At 39.5% G+C, this 14468-nt stretch overlaps 1 protein-coding gene across 11 annotated transcripts in view; it reads left to right on the top strand.

Annotated features, from left to right (window-relative positions):
- PIEZO2 (piezo type mechanosensitive ion channel component 2) overlaps nucleotides 1–14468 on the top strand; it is a 320203-nt gene that overhangs the window by 248448 nt on the left and 57287 nt on the right. For all 11 annotated transcript variants that reach the window (XM_083826665.1, XM_083826663.1, XM_083826662.1 and 8 more), the window contains 5 exons: nucleotides 832–1032; nucleotides 2885–3089; nucleotides 3243–3344; nucleotides 3819–3984; nucleotides 13888–14131. In XM_083826665.1, coding sequence (XP_083682791.1) covers nucleotides 832–1032; nucleotides 2885–3089; nucleotides 3243–3344; nucleotides 3819–3984; nucleotides 13888–14131 — 918 coding nt within the window. The remainder of the gene's footprint in view (nucleotides 1–831; nucleotides 1033–2884; nucleotides 3090–3242; nucleotides 3345–3818; nucleotides 3985–13887; nucleotides 14132–14468) is intronic.

Genomic DNA, 14468 nt, shown 5'->3' with positions numbered 1-14468 from the left:
ACCTATCTATCATGGATTGTGTAAAACTCTCCCAACAGCAGTGAGCAGCAGGGACAACAAACAGAAATAACTTATTGTAAAAATAAATAAATTAATTAAAAACATTAGTGTCCCAAATATTTCTTGTGAATAGAGATTCAGAGATTGCCTCTTCAGCTTCATTTGTGGTTTCCTTGAGGGACTTTCTTCAGGTTTTAACCAACTTTTGGAGTTGGTTAACATTTGTCTTTCATTGAGCTGAAAGCACATCTCCCTCCTGAGAGAGAAAACTCACCTCAGAGCAGCTAAAGACTTTATTTCAGTCAGTCTGGCACTGGGACAGAAGGAGCCTTGCCTGAATGAAGACTGACAGCTAGACTAATCATTGTTCATTTGAAAGAGTATCCAGGGTATATTTGCAGTACTGAGGGTCTTTGTGGTTTTAGAAAGTTAGTACTTGCCAGCTGAACCCCTGCAGCTGACTTTGTAGATGCTTGTGTCCTCTGTCTCCTCCAAAGCAAGCATAATATCTTAAGAGAAGCCATGAAACATGAGAGGGAAAATAGATGGGTCAATGCATTTTCAATTCCTTTCTACAACTATTGTTCATTACAGTATTCTTTAAGGAATGTCTTATCTTCCAAATTTCAGTACAAAGTCCAGCAAATGGTAGGAACCTGACTTTGTTTCAATGTTAGTAGCTGAGAATAAGTTCCGCTACAACCTGGAGTGTGGGAGCTCTCAAAGTTAATATCCATTTTAGCATTCATTGGTCTATGTTTATCAGAAAGTTTTATAGCTTCCTGTGGTTTTGATTTTTATTTAGTATTCTTCTGATTGTATCTCCTGTAGAATAACTTACTGATGCTGGCTATTCTGGCTTTTGAAGTTACGATTTACCGTCATCAAGAGTACTACAGATGTCGAAATAACCTTACTGTACCTGTGACTAAAACCATTTTCCATGATATTACAAGAGCACATCTGGATGATGGACTGGTAAACTGTGTCAAGTATTTCATAAACTACTTCTTCTACAAGTTTGGTTTGGAGGTAAATTGTAATATATTAATTTTCTTTAGACTGTTATTCCAAACGTTTTGGTTGTGTTATTTTTGGATACTAGCTTGAATTATGTTTGACAGTAGAATGCTTCTTAGTAATAACTTATGTCAGATCAACAGTTGCTCTCTCTCTGCTAGTAGTTGTTTTCAGTTTGGTTTTATTTTTATGTCTTATTTGTTTTCTCTTTCTACTTGTTTTTCATTGACCTAGCCTGCCATTTCTTAACTCAGCAAAAGGTATGACAAGTGGGGCAAGGGACAGAAATGAGAAATACCCTCATATGAACAAACACACAGGGAACCAGGAACTGTAGGAACAGAAGGAAGAAGGAGCTGTCAGGCCATTGTCTCCATTTCTGGACTTCTTTTGCCTCTGGCTGCACAAACACCTCCTTCTTTTTTATGCTTGTTGCTATAACTACTAAAAATCTACAGGAGCAAGAGCTCCAGCAAAGGTTATTGCCATTTTGTGCAACATGTTTAAGACAAAGTTCTTTCTCCAAAGATCTTTACAGTAGACAAGAAACACACAAAACATTAGGAGAGGCAGGTACAAATTTAGTGAAGTGATTTTTTCTGAAGATCCATGACAAATCCTAAATATCTGGTTGATGTCTTATTTTGTAGATCTGCTTGTCTGCTTTGCCAGCAGTAGTGGCCCAGATGGGGCTTAAACTCAACTAATGTATTCCTTGTATCTGGCACCAAAATCACAGAACTGAAACTACCTTGAAGGCAAACTGTGTTAAACATGCACCTTAAAAAAAAAAAAAAGAATAAAATTACTCCATTTCTGTTTCCCCAGCTCCTCTGCTTGTTTACAGACACACAAAATGCACTATCAAAATTGTTTGTAGAACAAACAAAATGTTGGTTTGTTGTTGTTGTTGTTTGTTTTGTTTTGTTTTGTTTCAAAATGTTTAATGGCTATCTGCAAAAAGCAACTGCTAGGCTAATGCACCCCAAAGCTAGTCAGAATGATGTTCTTGACCTATGCATTAAAGACTACTGCCCCTTGCTCTTGCTAAACAGAATAAACTGCTTACGGCCAGCCTGAGAGTTAGGAATGAAAGAAAGTTAAAATTAATCAGCAAGTTGTTTCCTTCAGGAAATAAATTTAACCTCATCCTAATCTGAGGAGAGAGGAGATCAAAATAGTGAAGTACATTGGATAAGTGATTCAATATGAATTATTCACCACATCTGAAAACATGCTTCATGGCACTGAGTGAAGGATGTACTTTAAGTGGAGCCATATCCCAGAAATGATCTGGGATAAAGAGCCTTAAAAGGAATGGAGAACTAAAGTTGCCTTACAGCAATTGACTGGATTTGTCTATAGCCAACAGAAGTTATATTGTCTAAATCCCTTTTCTTTTCGTCTGGTTCCCACATGAGGATACGCTTTAGTTGTTGTTATTCTTAATGGTTCCTTTTCTTTCTCACATCTGTAAGTGCTATCAAAATATATGGCTGTGTAATATGTGCTTTGCTTGGCAACAATTAAACATTTCACTTATAGGCTACTGTGAGAATGCTCTTTCTATTTCATATCTTTAGATATCACACAATGGAAACCTGCTTTAGCGCTGTATTCTTGTAGCTGACACTCATAGAAGAGTATTGAAAATCTGGGCAGTTGGGGTGTGGTGGGATAGGTTGTTGGTGGACAGATACAAACTGTTTTAGCATGTTGGTTGGCAAAGGATACCTGCAGTCAGCCCCAGCATGTATCCAAGCATTCTGTCAAAATCCCCAGGATGGTTTATCTGCTAAATTGAATTGCTAAATTAATTAGCCATCAGGTTGCAAATGTTCCTTATTTTTCTTTTCCTTCCTAGACCTGTTTTCTTCTATCAGTTAATGTAATTGGTCAACGAATGGATTTTTATGCGATGATTCATGCCTTCTGTTTGATTGCTGTATTGTATCGACGTAGAAGAAAAGCCATTGCAGAGATCTGGCCAAAATATTGCTGTTTTCTGGCATGCATCATTACATTCCAGTACTTCCTTTGTATTGGCATTCCACCTGCTCCTTGTAAAGGTAAGTACACTTACCTTTTATGGACAATTACTGCCGCGTGCTTTTATAGAAAAGTGCTGGGAAATTGATAAGTATTCACAAGTATTCAAAAGGAAAGGATGAAGTAATTGTTGTAACGTACTGATTGCATTTCTACGTGCTTCTGTCATATAGACTATCCATGGAGAAGTGGTAATGCCAACTTCAACTCAAACATCATAAAGTGGTTATACTTTCCAGACTTCATTGTGAGACCAAACCCTGTCTTCCTTGTCTGTAAGTATTTTAGCACATAGTTGAGAAGTGTTTACTTGTCTTTTGCTTAAAACATCTGCACAGTGTAATTTGAAGCCAGGCTTTTATTTACTCTCCAGCAGCAAGCTGACATATTCTGTGGGAAGTTGAATACAAAGTGTGGCTTTGTGTGTAGCAGAAAAATTCAACAAATTAGTTATTTCTGCATCTGTTTTTCAATATCCCATTTTTAACAGGGAAGTGTCAAAAAGTATGAATCATTCTCCCTTTTCTAATTTATTTTTCAGTAAAAATCATAGAAGATGACAAGTAAAAAATCAAATACATTAATAAATGTCAAATCAGTGTTAAATGCACTGAAAATAACAGTCTTGGATAATCAAAGCATGGGAAAACTATATTATAGCATGGTAACTATATTATAGCATATCACCACCACTCCCTACACCTCAGTTAATGACTGAATTTTTCCTTGCAACCACTGCTTTCTCCTAGATGATTTCATGTTGCTGCTGTGTGCATCTTTACAAAGGCAGACGTTTGAGGATGAAAATAAAGCTGCTGTACGAATCATGGCTGGAGACAATGTGGAAATTTGTATGAATCTTGAGGCAGCATCTTTCAGCCAGCATAATCCTGTTCCTGACTTCATTCACTGCCGGTAAAAACTGAATCTTAAACACTTGGAAAATAGAGTGCTTCATTTTTGTGAAGTTCTCTAGTGTGAAAGTAACTCTCACAGCTACCAATTTTACTTGAAATTTATACACATATGTGTTCCCATCTCATAACATGTCTTTTACTGCTTTATGAGACATAGGACAGCTTCTGGGTAATCAACTTCTGCTTTAGAAAAAGGCAAGTGGAAACAGTCTCTAGAGTCTTCCTAACACTGCTGATTATTCTAAGTGCTCCCCAAAGGGATGTTCAGTGATAAATTTGCCTGAAAGCACATATTCTTTCTGTGAATGCCCTGTGAGACAGTGTTTGTGGTCGAATTCAGCACTCCTGTGGCTTCCCCCAAAACACATACATGTTAGCAAGAACCAATTGTTGTCTGAACTTGCCCATGTACATGCTTAATTCCGCTAAGTCATTGCTCATGTCTTGCGAAGATGTTGTCTAAGAGCAATCAAAATGATACACTAAAATAGGAGAATGTCCTTTGTGCTATTTCTTCTAGGTCGTAAGAAACTTAAAAGTGTCTTGAAAGGGTAAGTGGCTTGTCTTTCTGTGCCTCAACATTGCATGTAAGGTTATTTAAGAAGGTGAATAATATGAAGGAGGGGATGAGCCTGAGACAGTCTGTTCCTCCTGGTCTTCAAACAATGGAAGCGTTCCTATGTGGTCACTTCAGCAAACAGAGATTAGCTCAGCCTTTCTGAGTTGTGCAGGGCATAATATTAATTGAAGGTCTCTCTACAGGTTGATGCAATGTTACAGGAATAAATGGGAAGAATAAGATTTGTTAGCTACTGCTTTGTTCAGGCTAGGTGTTTGTTTTGTTAACAACAGATGTGTGAGTGTGAAAGGAATAACAAAATTTGAAATAATGTCTAGTGAAGTCTCCCTTTCACTGATAAATTTGTATTTTTGTTACCAGAAAAGTGCTGTCACCAAAATCCCTTCTCAAGATCTTTAAGATGATACTGCTGTTTCTCTTAGAAATGATGGCCAAATGTGTTTTGAAATAACTTTAAAGAGCAGACGATGAAAATACTTCCAGTTGACTCAACGTGTCCAGAGATTTATAGTCACTTCTGGGTGTAGGGTAAAAAGTTCTCCCTCTTGAGTATTTCCAGCCTTCACAGTGGACCCCATGCTCTAGACCCACTAACATAAACGGAGCGAGAGAAGTCATAACCTCTTTTCAAAATACGCCATCAAGTGGGGATGTTTTACAAGAGACATCTGCCAAATAGGGCTTGGTCACAACATCTCTTCAAAATACTCCATCAAGATGGGATGCTTTCCAAGAGACATCTGCCAAATAGGGTTTGCTCAAGAGGAACGAATAGGTGGATCGGCTGAGTTATTGTTATTGCCACTGTGGTGGTGTCCACACTAACAAAAGCTATTTCAGCAGTTGCATCGAGCACTCTGATATGCTTGGTCTCCTTGGTCACTGGCAAAGACCATTGCTGGTGATGTGATATCTGGCAGAAAGAAGAGATAGATCTTTTTTTCCCACCTTAATCTAGTGTTGTGGTTTAACCCGGCTGGCAGCTAAACATCACACAGCCGTTCACTCACCCTCCCCCCTCCCTCTCTGGGATGGGGGAGAGAAACGGGAAAGTGAAGCCGGTGAGTTGAGATAAAGACAGTTTATTAAGACAGGAATATAATAATAACAATAATAATAATAATAGTGATAATGATAATAGTATTAATAATAATAATGTGTAAGAAAACAAGTGATGCACAATGCAATTGCTCACCACCCGCTGACCGATGCCCAGCCTATCCCCGAGCAGCCGGACCCCCCACCCCGGCCAGCCACCCCTATGTATTGTTTAGCATGACGTCAGATGGTATGGAATACCCCTTTGGCCAGTTTGGGTCAGCTGTCCTGGGTCTGTCCCCTCCCAGCTCCTGCTGCACCCCTAGCCTGCTCGCTGGCAGGACAGAGCGAGAAGCCGAAAAGTCCTTGGCCTGGTGTAAACACTGCTCTGCAACAATCAAAACATCAGCATGCTATCAGCGCTCCTCTCATCCCAATCCAAAACATAGCACCCTACCAGCTACTATGAGGGAAAATCAACTCTGTCCTAACTGAAACCAGGACATCTAGAAAAAAAAATGTTGTGAAAAAAAAAATCATTATCAATGACACTATATTTGGAGTCTATATTCAGAAGGGAAAGGGGGGGCAAGAAAATCAGTGCTTTTTAAACAGTGTAGTTTGGCATCTTTTCAAAGTTCCCTGGCATCTGATAGGTATTTCTAGTTATCTGTAGAAGATATTCCCAAATGGCCAAGCATGAAAAGTTTGAAGCACAAAGGATGTTCTTTGAAGATTTTGGATGGGAATCAGAATTAGATTTATAATGGAAGGCAAAGTCCAAGCTGAACTGGCCTGCTGCCTCTCCACAATCCTTTGGGTTAAGTTCTGTCTTTTGATTCATTTGCATGGCATGCCTCAGCTTGAAGCCATTGGTGGGTTCATATGCATTGAAACACACTACTTGGCATGTGTTGAGAAAATAGACCTGTGTGTACATGATATACATGTGTACTATGCAGCCATTTAATTGGGAATTTGCAACTTGTGTCTAGGAGTAAGTAATATTGTTGGTGGAAAATAAACAAACAAATCAATGACAACAAAAAAGCCAACAGAATTATATTCATAGCGGTGAGCTGTACAAATAACCCGTGATCACTTTATGCTTGTTTCAGATAAATACAGAAATCTGTGTGACTGTTTCCTGTGATAGTTTTATGTTGTGTGAATAGAATGAAAAGAACAAGGTGGGGAAAGAAACTGAACAGGGACATTTTTGTTGAAAATTCCATCAGATGAATAGAGAACACGTTAATTTCAGGAACAGAGGAAATTCCTGTTTATGATATCCTTCTTGTAGGTGCTGGGGTAGGTAAGCCATAATTTTTTTTCTTCTGAATTTGAAGTGTAAGCTTCCTGAAACTGTAATGAGAACATACTTGTAGAATGTGTAGACAGGTATAAACAGACCTTCCTTTAGTATGATCTGCATAATAGATCTTCTCTGCCTGATGGGATCTTTCCTTTAGTGTCCCATTCCACGCCTTCATTTCAATGCAGATTTTTCCCAGGCTTTAAATGGTGTTATTTTTGAGTGATCGCACTGTCCATATGCAATCTTAGATACCTAATTTGCCTCAAAGAAGTGACAGAGAATGGCTGGACAGTCTCTTAAAGTGACTTTGAATCTTTTATTAGAGATTATAAATCTTTAAAGAGAAGGACTCAAGCTCTGGAGAACAGACTGAAGATATACCTCAGAAGAAGACGTATATATCTGGCCTCTGTTCAAGACAATTTGGAGCTGAAAGGGCTTTATCTAAAAATGTTTCTTTCACTCTGCTGGAGAAATTTCAGAATGGTCTAAATATTTTTTTATCAGGGACAACAACCTGATTCAAAGCTTATCCAAGCAAGTTAAATGAAAAATGGCATTTATCCAAAAGCCAGTCAGAAAGATCCAGACAGATAAGTGAAGGCAACCTGGTTATGAATAAATTACAGAGCATCAGAAAAATAGTGCTTAGTATTCATGTGTTTTCTGAGAAGCCCAACGTGTATTTACTGCTAAGGAAAAGAAGTGGCACTTGAAGACTGAAGAACCCTTCTGATGTGTCTGATTGCTTGAGAAGGTGCCAGTTTGTTCTAATAGACATGGCTAAAAAGCTTTTAATTGCAATATAAACAGTGGCAGAAAAAATAACATGTTTCCAAATGCTTAGTTTTCTTCTTTCTGGAGAAATACTTGAGCTCAACAATGATAAATACAGTCTAAGGAAGAAATTTCCTGAAATTTCCTTGTTTTTCCACCCCCAGATTTCTCAGGGGATATGTGCTTAACCCCAAGGGAGAGCAAAACCGAAGGGCTTTGAAACAGAAATAAAAATGAAGAATAGAAGTAGGAGCTTTTAAAATGAAACAGAATTTAAAGTGGCTTCACTGAGGATAATCCTTTCCCACAGTCTCTAATGCCAGAAAATCCTCATTTCAGTTCTCAAGCAGTTTTCTGATGTTCTCCTAGACATTGACAGGGAAATGATTTGGGATTGCTGTCTACTTTTTGCCTCCTGAGAATAGAAAGAATATTAACAGTCCCTCCTGGGAACCATCATCAGGTGAGTCAGAGGAATTCTCTCAAAGGCAGCTGTAATGCCTTTCTTGGAACTACAGTTCTAACCCGGGTTAGTGAAAGAGGATCTGCAAAACATCATTTTAGGCTTCCCATCATATTTGTATAAAGCAAATAAACATTTTGTTGCTAATAAAATGGCCTTAAATAACACAGCTTTGGATTCGTGGATTTTTAAAGAAAATATAATCATGAAGGAAGGACTTCATTGGTAAGAGAATGAGAATAAGAGAATATCAGTCCTAAGTCTTACAGGATCTATCCACAACACTAAATTCAAAGAAGTCCATTAAAGTAATGGAGCTGATTTTCAGAAGTTTTGATGTAGCTATGGGCAAAGGGAAAATCAGTGAACCTGACTTCTGGAGATTGAAATGGAGCTACAGAAAAAGGCTTTGGGGATGATTGCTTGGTGATAAATTAGCAGTGTTGAGATCAGAAGGGGAAGCACTGTGGTGTAGGATCCAGGTGCAAAAAATGTAAGGAATAGGAGACAGGGAAGAGGGGAGAGAGAGAAGAAATTGGAAGAACAGAGGTAAAGAGACAGCTAACCATGTAAATATATCTATCTATATATATATTATATATATAGATATAGATATATATATAGATATATATATATATATAATCCCAGAGCCCTGGGATTATATAGAGATGGTGATCCACACTCAAAGCAAAACAGGTGGCTGTTAAGGGACCATGATGAAATGACCTATCAAGAGCTCCTCCAGGATGAAGAAACATTGAGCTATGTCAATGTGACAGGACAATGTTGTCTCATCAGTGTGTAAACAGAAAAGTGTGTTCTTTCCCTAAACTTCAAAGTGCTGACTTGAGGGCAACCTGATCTAGTGGGTGGCATCACTGCCTGTGGCAGAGGGGTTGGAACTAGATGATCTTTGAGGTCCCTTCCAACCCAGGCCATTCTATGATTCTGTGATTATACAATTCTGTGATTCTATGATTATCAGCTGCAGCATCAGTGCCATGGGGGGGCCTGCAGGCAGAGGTCCGGACACTGGAGTGGCCACAGCCAAACACATTATTGAGCCTGCTGGGAACACAACTACATCTAGAGCAATCTTTTTGCAAGAGGCTGGATTGCATTACAGTTAACAAGTAATTCATGTGGAAATAAAATACTGAAGTGATCATGATAAGACTAATAAAGCTTTAGTAAATAAAGGCAGATAATTTGGTACAGACAGCCATCTGAGGTTAAAATAGTTTTGATGGATGGATGGAATGAACTTCAGATTTTCTCTTCCTTGTTTTTGAGCAAGGTCATAGAATCATAGAATGCCTCAGTGTGGAAGGGACCTTGAAGATCACCTAGTTCCAACCCCCCTGCCATGAGTGGGGATACCTCCCACTAGATCAGGTTGCCCAGGGCCTCATCTAACCTGGTCTTGAACGCCTCCAGGGATGGGGCATCCACAACTTCTCTAGGCAACCTGTTCCAGTGCTTCACCACTCTCTGAATAAAGAATTTCCTCCTAATCTCTAATCTAAATCTCCCCTCTTTTAGTTTAAAACCATTCCCCTTTGTCGTATTGTTATCTGATTGAGCAAAGAGTCATTCTCCATCTTTTTTATAAGTCCACTTAAAGTACTGAAAAGCTGCAACAAGGTCACCCCAGAGCCTTCTCTTCTTCAGGCTGAACAGACCCAGCTGTCTCAGCCTTTCTTCATAGGAGAGGTGCTTCAGCCCCTTGATCATCTTCGTGGCCCTCCTCTGGACCCGCTCTAACAGCCCCACATCCTTCTTGTGCTGGGGGCTCCAGATCTGGACACAGGCTCCAGGTGAGGCCTCACGAGGTCAGGGGGACAGTCACTTCCCTCGCCATGTTGGCCACTCCTCTGTTGATGCAGCCCAGGATGCAGTTGGCCTTCTGGGCTGCAAGCACACTCTGCTGGCTCATGTCGAGCTTTTCATCCACCAGAACCCCCAAGTCCTTCTCTGCAAGGCTGGTCTCAGTGAGTTCTTCTCCCAGTCTGTGCTCATGTCTGGGATTGCCCAGACCCAGGTGCAGCACCTGGCACTTTGACTTGTTGAACCTCATTAGGTTCATGTGGGTCCACTTCTCAAGCCTGTCCAGGTCCCTTTGGATGGCATCCATTCCTTCTGTTGTATCAACTGCACCACTCAGCTTGGTGTCATCTACAAATGTGCTGAGGGTGCACTTGATCCCACTGTCAGTGTCATTGATAAAGATATTAAACAACACTGGTCCCAGGACAGACTCCTGAGGGACACCGCTCATCACCAGCCTCCACTTGGACATAGAGTCATTGATCACCACTCTCTGGGTGTGACCTTCATATCCACTGAATGGTCCACCCATCAAATCCATATCTCTCCAATTTGGAGACCAGGATGTCATGTGGGACGGTGCCAAAGGCCTTACAGAAGTCCAGGTAGATGACATTGGTTGGTCTTCCCTTGTCAACTGATGCAGCCACTGGAGTGACAGAGTCATCTAGAGTATCAGTGAATTCTGCTAATGACACTGTTGGCCAATTAGCATTTCTTATATTTTGTTTGTCTTTCAAGGTTCTTCTGCATATTTTCTAATTCAGAAGTTACTGTGCTATTGAAAGCCATGCTCTGATGTTCTTGGTACTCTGGTGTAGTGGCTAATCCTCCTCTGAAGTGTAAATGTATTCCTGGCCTCCAGCTGCACACTCCTCCTACCTTTACTGTTGTTTCACCCTTGAGTTCATCACACCAGCAGTGAGTTGTTTCATAGGCTGAATGGTCGTATAATTAGCCCTTCCTTCTGTCTCCCGCAAAATAAGTTTAAATACATTTGCTTCTTTAAACCAATTTAAAGAGCTAGAGCCAAAGACAGGGCAGGAGTACGCAGCTGAGGGGATGAAGGGGAGTGGGACTGTCCCCTTAGGGTTCAACTGTCTCTCAGATTTTCTAGGTGTATTGTCAAATGCCATATCCTGAGGGTAGCCTCTCCTCTCTGAGATTGGATGTGGATTTAAAGACCACTTAGAAAATGAGGTTTGGAAGATTTACACAGCATTAAAATAATGATGTTTGTGGTCTGCAGTGAAAGCATAAAATTATGGTATACGCTATCCAAGATTAAAAATTTTCTGCTGTGAAGAAGTTTTCAAAAAAGAAGTTAAGGCTCCTGCCTGACTCTGTTTGTGCAGGGTCTTCTTAGCTGTTGGGGTTATCTTGTACTTCAGTCTCTCACTGTTGCATTATAATCTCCAGAGCAAGGATCTGAAACTCTTCACTTCCTAACTATACTGATTTTGGAAAATTTGCATCCAAGAATGCATCATACAGCTTGAGAGGCAATATGCTGAGAACTGCCCCCCATCCCCAAAACATATCTTTATTCCTTCTCTTAAAGCACTTACCTATGTTATTGTAAATATTTAAGGAAAATTAAAGGGATGCTTGTAAATGACTCCACACTATAACAGAAAAATACAGGCGCCTGGGGGTATTACAATAGAAAGAAGTATGGTTTGGGGAATATTTTCATGTACCTGAGACTATTCAGGTACATGAATGAGTTCAGATATTTGAGGTTCTGCCCACTGTGCTCTGTGCGGCATTGGGTGGCATTGTTCTTGGGCCAGCATAGATGTATCTGAGATGGTCAGTGATGTTCATAGTTTAGGTGTACCCTGAATGACTTTTTCAAACACCATTTTGTAAGAAGACAACTTGGACGTGGAATCTTTCATATGGTTGGTCTTACTTGTGTATTTCTTAAAACTAGAAAGCTTTACATCTCTAAGAAGTACATCATATAGTTGTATTGTTTTTTCTGCCTTGTGAGAAGCTTTTCTTTTCACCCCATTTTATTTTGGTGTATTGATGTCTAATTCTACTATGTTTAGTGTGTATTTTGAAAATGAGAAGAGCAGTTGTATTTGGTATTTTAGATGACTGCTAAGAATGTAACAGGCTATTAACGTTATAGTAAAGAAAAAAAAAAGCTAAATTATTGTATTCCTTTTCATATTCTCTCTAATTTCTGTAGGTTTTAATCTGAGAGTGGTATTCACTGTTGCACTGTGACTCAACCAAATGCCGTGTGAATGTTGGAATATTTGGATCCAGACAACTCCAGTTGTCTTTTCAGAATCGGAATTCATATTTGTTGAAGAGCATTAAAATATTCTTGCATATTTGATCAATTCAGTTTTGTCTGGGACATTTTTCAACAGATGTTGATGTAATTCCTTGGTAGCAAAGGACAAGATTTCTGAAACACTGCAATTGTTAGAATGGGTTCAGGAAGGCTATTTCTTCCTAGCCATCCATCACATAAGTAATTTTTATTAACAAAACACCAAATACTAAGATTTTTTTCATTGTTTTTTTTCCTATAGAAAAACAGTGAGAGCACCATTTTGAGTGAATTTTGAGTTAGTGAAGATCTGTTCAACTGTTATCTTCTGCGTCTTTATTTTCCTAGTGTGTATAGATTATTTGATAATGTTGTATCACCCCAAACCCAGCAGCATTTCTAAAACCATGAATTTTTTAGACTTCGCGGGCATTAGTCCATACATTTCTTTAACGTTTGTGGGAAATAAACACAGAGGAGCTCTATCATTACCTTTCATTAAATGCCTCTCTGGTTAGCTTCGGCAAGCTAAATGTATAATACATACGTATAAATGTAGGACTATAAATACACACTCCTAGAAAATTTTGAGCCTGAGAACATCAAGCAGCATGGGCCTTTTTATGTGGCTTCATCTACTGTATTTAGTTCGTTTACTCCTTACGTGGTTTGGCTTAGGTATATGTGTACTCCCATCATGCTGTCTCCCTGCCTGGTTTCCTGACAAATCCAGTTTCACAGCCTGGGTGAACAGACCCTGAAAACATAGCACATCTGGAATCAAAACACTAAATGGGGAGAAAACAAGAATATGTTGGTTTTGCCGTGTTTAGCTATATGTAGTATTTGGTGTTGCCTTTGGCAGATATTCTTATTTGAAAGCTCACTGAGTCAATATTAAGTGAAGATTTTGATGAATCTAAAAAAATACCAAATTGTTTCTCACTCTTTCCCATTTTGGGCCAGGCTGATTTCAGATAGCTCTGTCTTGCAGCTTCCTAGCAAACTTTTCAGTAAATTCTAGTGCATTTACATTCTGTAAGAGCTTTTTTACTCCTCAAAACTTTTAGTTGATCTCTGCTGGAGAAAGGTATTTTTAGCAGCTGTCTTTGAAAGCTAGGCTTTTAACCAGGCCGAATTCCCTAGAATTTATCCGTAAATACAGAACTGTTTGCAGTGCAGTACTGTAGCTGGCTTTTGAAGATATATTTGCTTTAGTATTACCCACACTTCTTAAAAGGTTATTTTAGATAGCTTTTAAATTGCATACGTGGCATTGACAGGTAATATCACTCTATCATGAAGTTTGGTGAGAATAAATTTTTCCCCCTTTTATGATACAAGGCTTGATCCTGTGTGATGCAAGGTGCCCTGACTGGGTGCAGCAAGGTGCTTACGCACGTGAATGAGCTAGAATTGAGTATATGAGCCAGCCAGATCCACTGACCTTGACTGGCATTAATCCTATGCAGATGCCCAAATGCTGACATGGGACGCGAATGCTCTGCTGTCGGTCTGTAGCTACAAGTAGCGGCCAGTAGCACAAATAGAGGAAATCTATCATTGTCCTCAGAAAATGGTAATTTTTTCTCCTTCTTTTACTTCCAGGTCCTACTTAGACATGTATAAGGTGATAATATTTAGTTACCTCTTCTGGTTTGTGCTTACTATAATCTTCATAACGGGAACCACAAGGATCAGCATATTCTGTATGGGCTACTTGGTAGCCTGCTTTTATTTCCTTCTCTTTGGTGGAGATCTGCTGCTGAAACCCATCAGGAGTATTCTGCGTTACTGGGACTGGCTGATTGCGTACAATGTTTTTGTGATCACCATGAAGAACATCCTCTCAGTAAGTAGCTGCTGCATTTCTGCTGCCCTGAGCACTTTTGTGGCTTCATTGGAAGTGTGCACAGTGCACTGAATGGTCATTAGAAGTCCTTTTCAGGACCACAGCCTTTTGCTAGTGCAAAGCAGGCTCCATTTTAAAGCAGAAACTGCAAGTGCATATCCAGAGAACGCTAATGCATATACATTGTAGAAAAATGTGAATACTCGTTTCAGTCTGGCTCTGAGAAAGCTCACAAGCAATTTTCAAAGGATCAGACTCTGATTACTTTGCCTTGTTAAGTTGTTCCTTAGAAGTCTTGTGAAAATTTCAGTGGGGTGAGAAATGCGTTAGAAGTGTA

This window comes from Anser anser (assembly GCF_964211835.1).
Source record: "Anser anser genome assembly, chromosome: 2".
Taxonomy (NCBI): Eukaryota; Metazoa; Chordata; class Aves; order Anseriformes; family Anatidae; genus Anser; species Anser anser.
The sequence above is the reverse complement of the archived record's forward strand: the minus strand, read 5'-3'. Positions and strand labels throughout refer to the sequence as shown.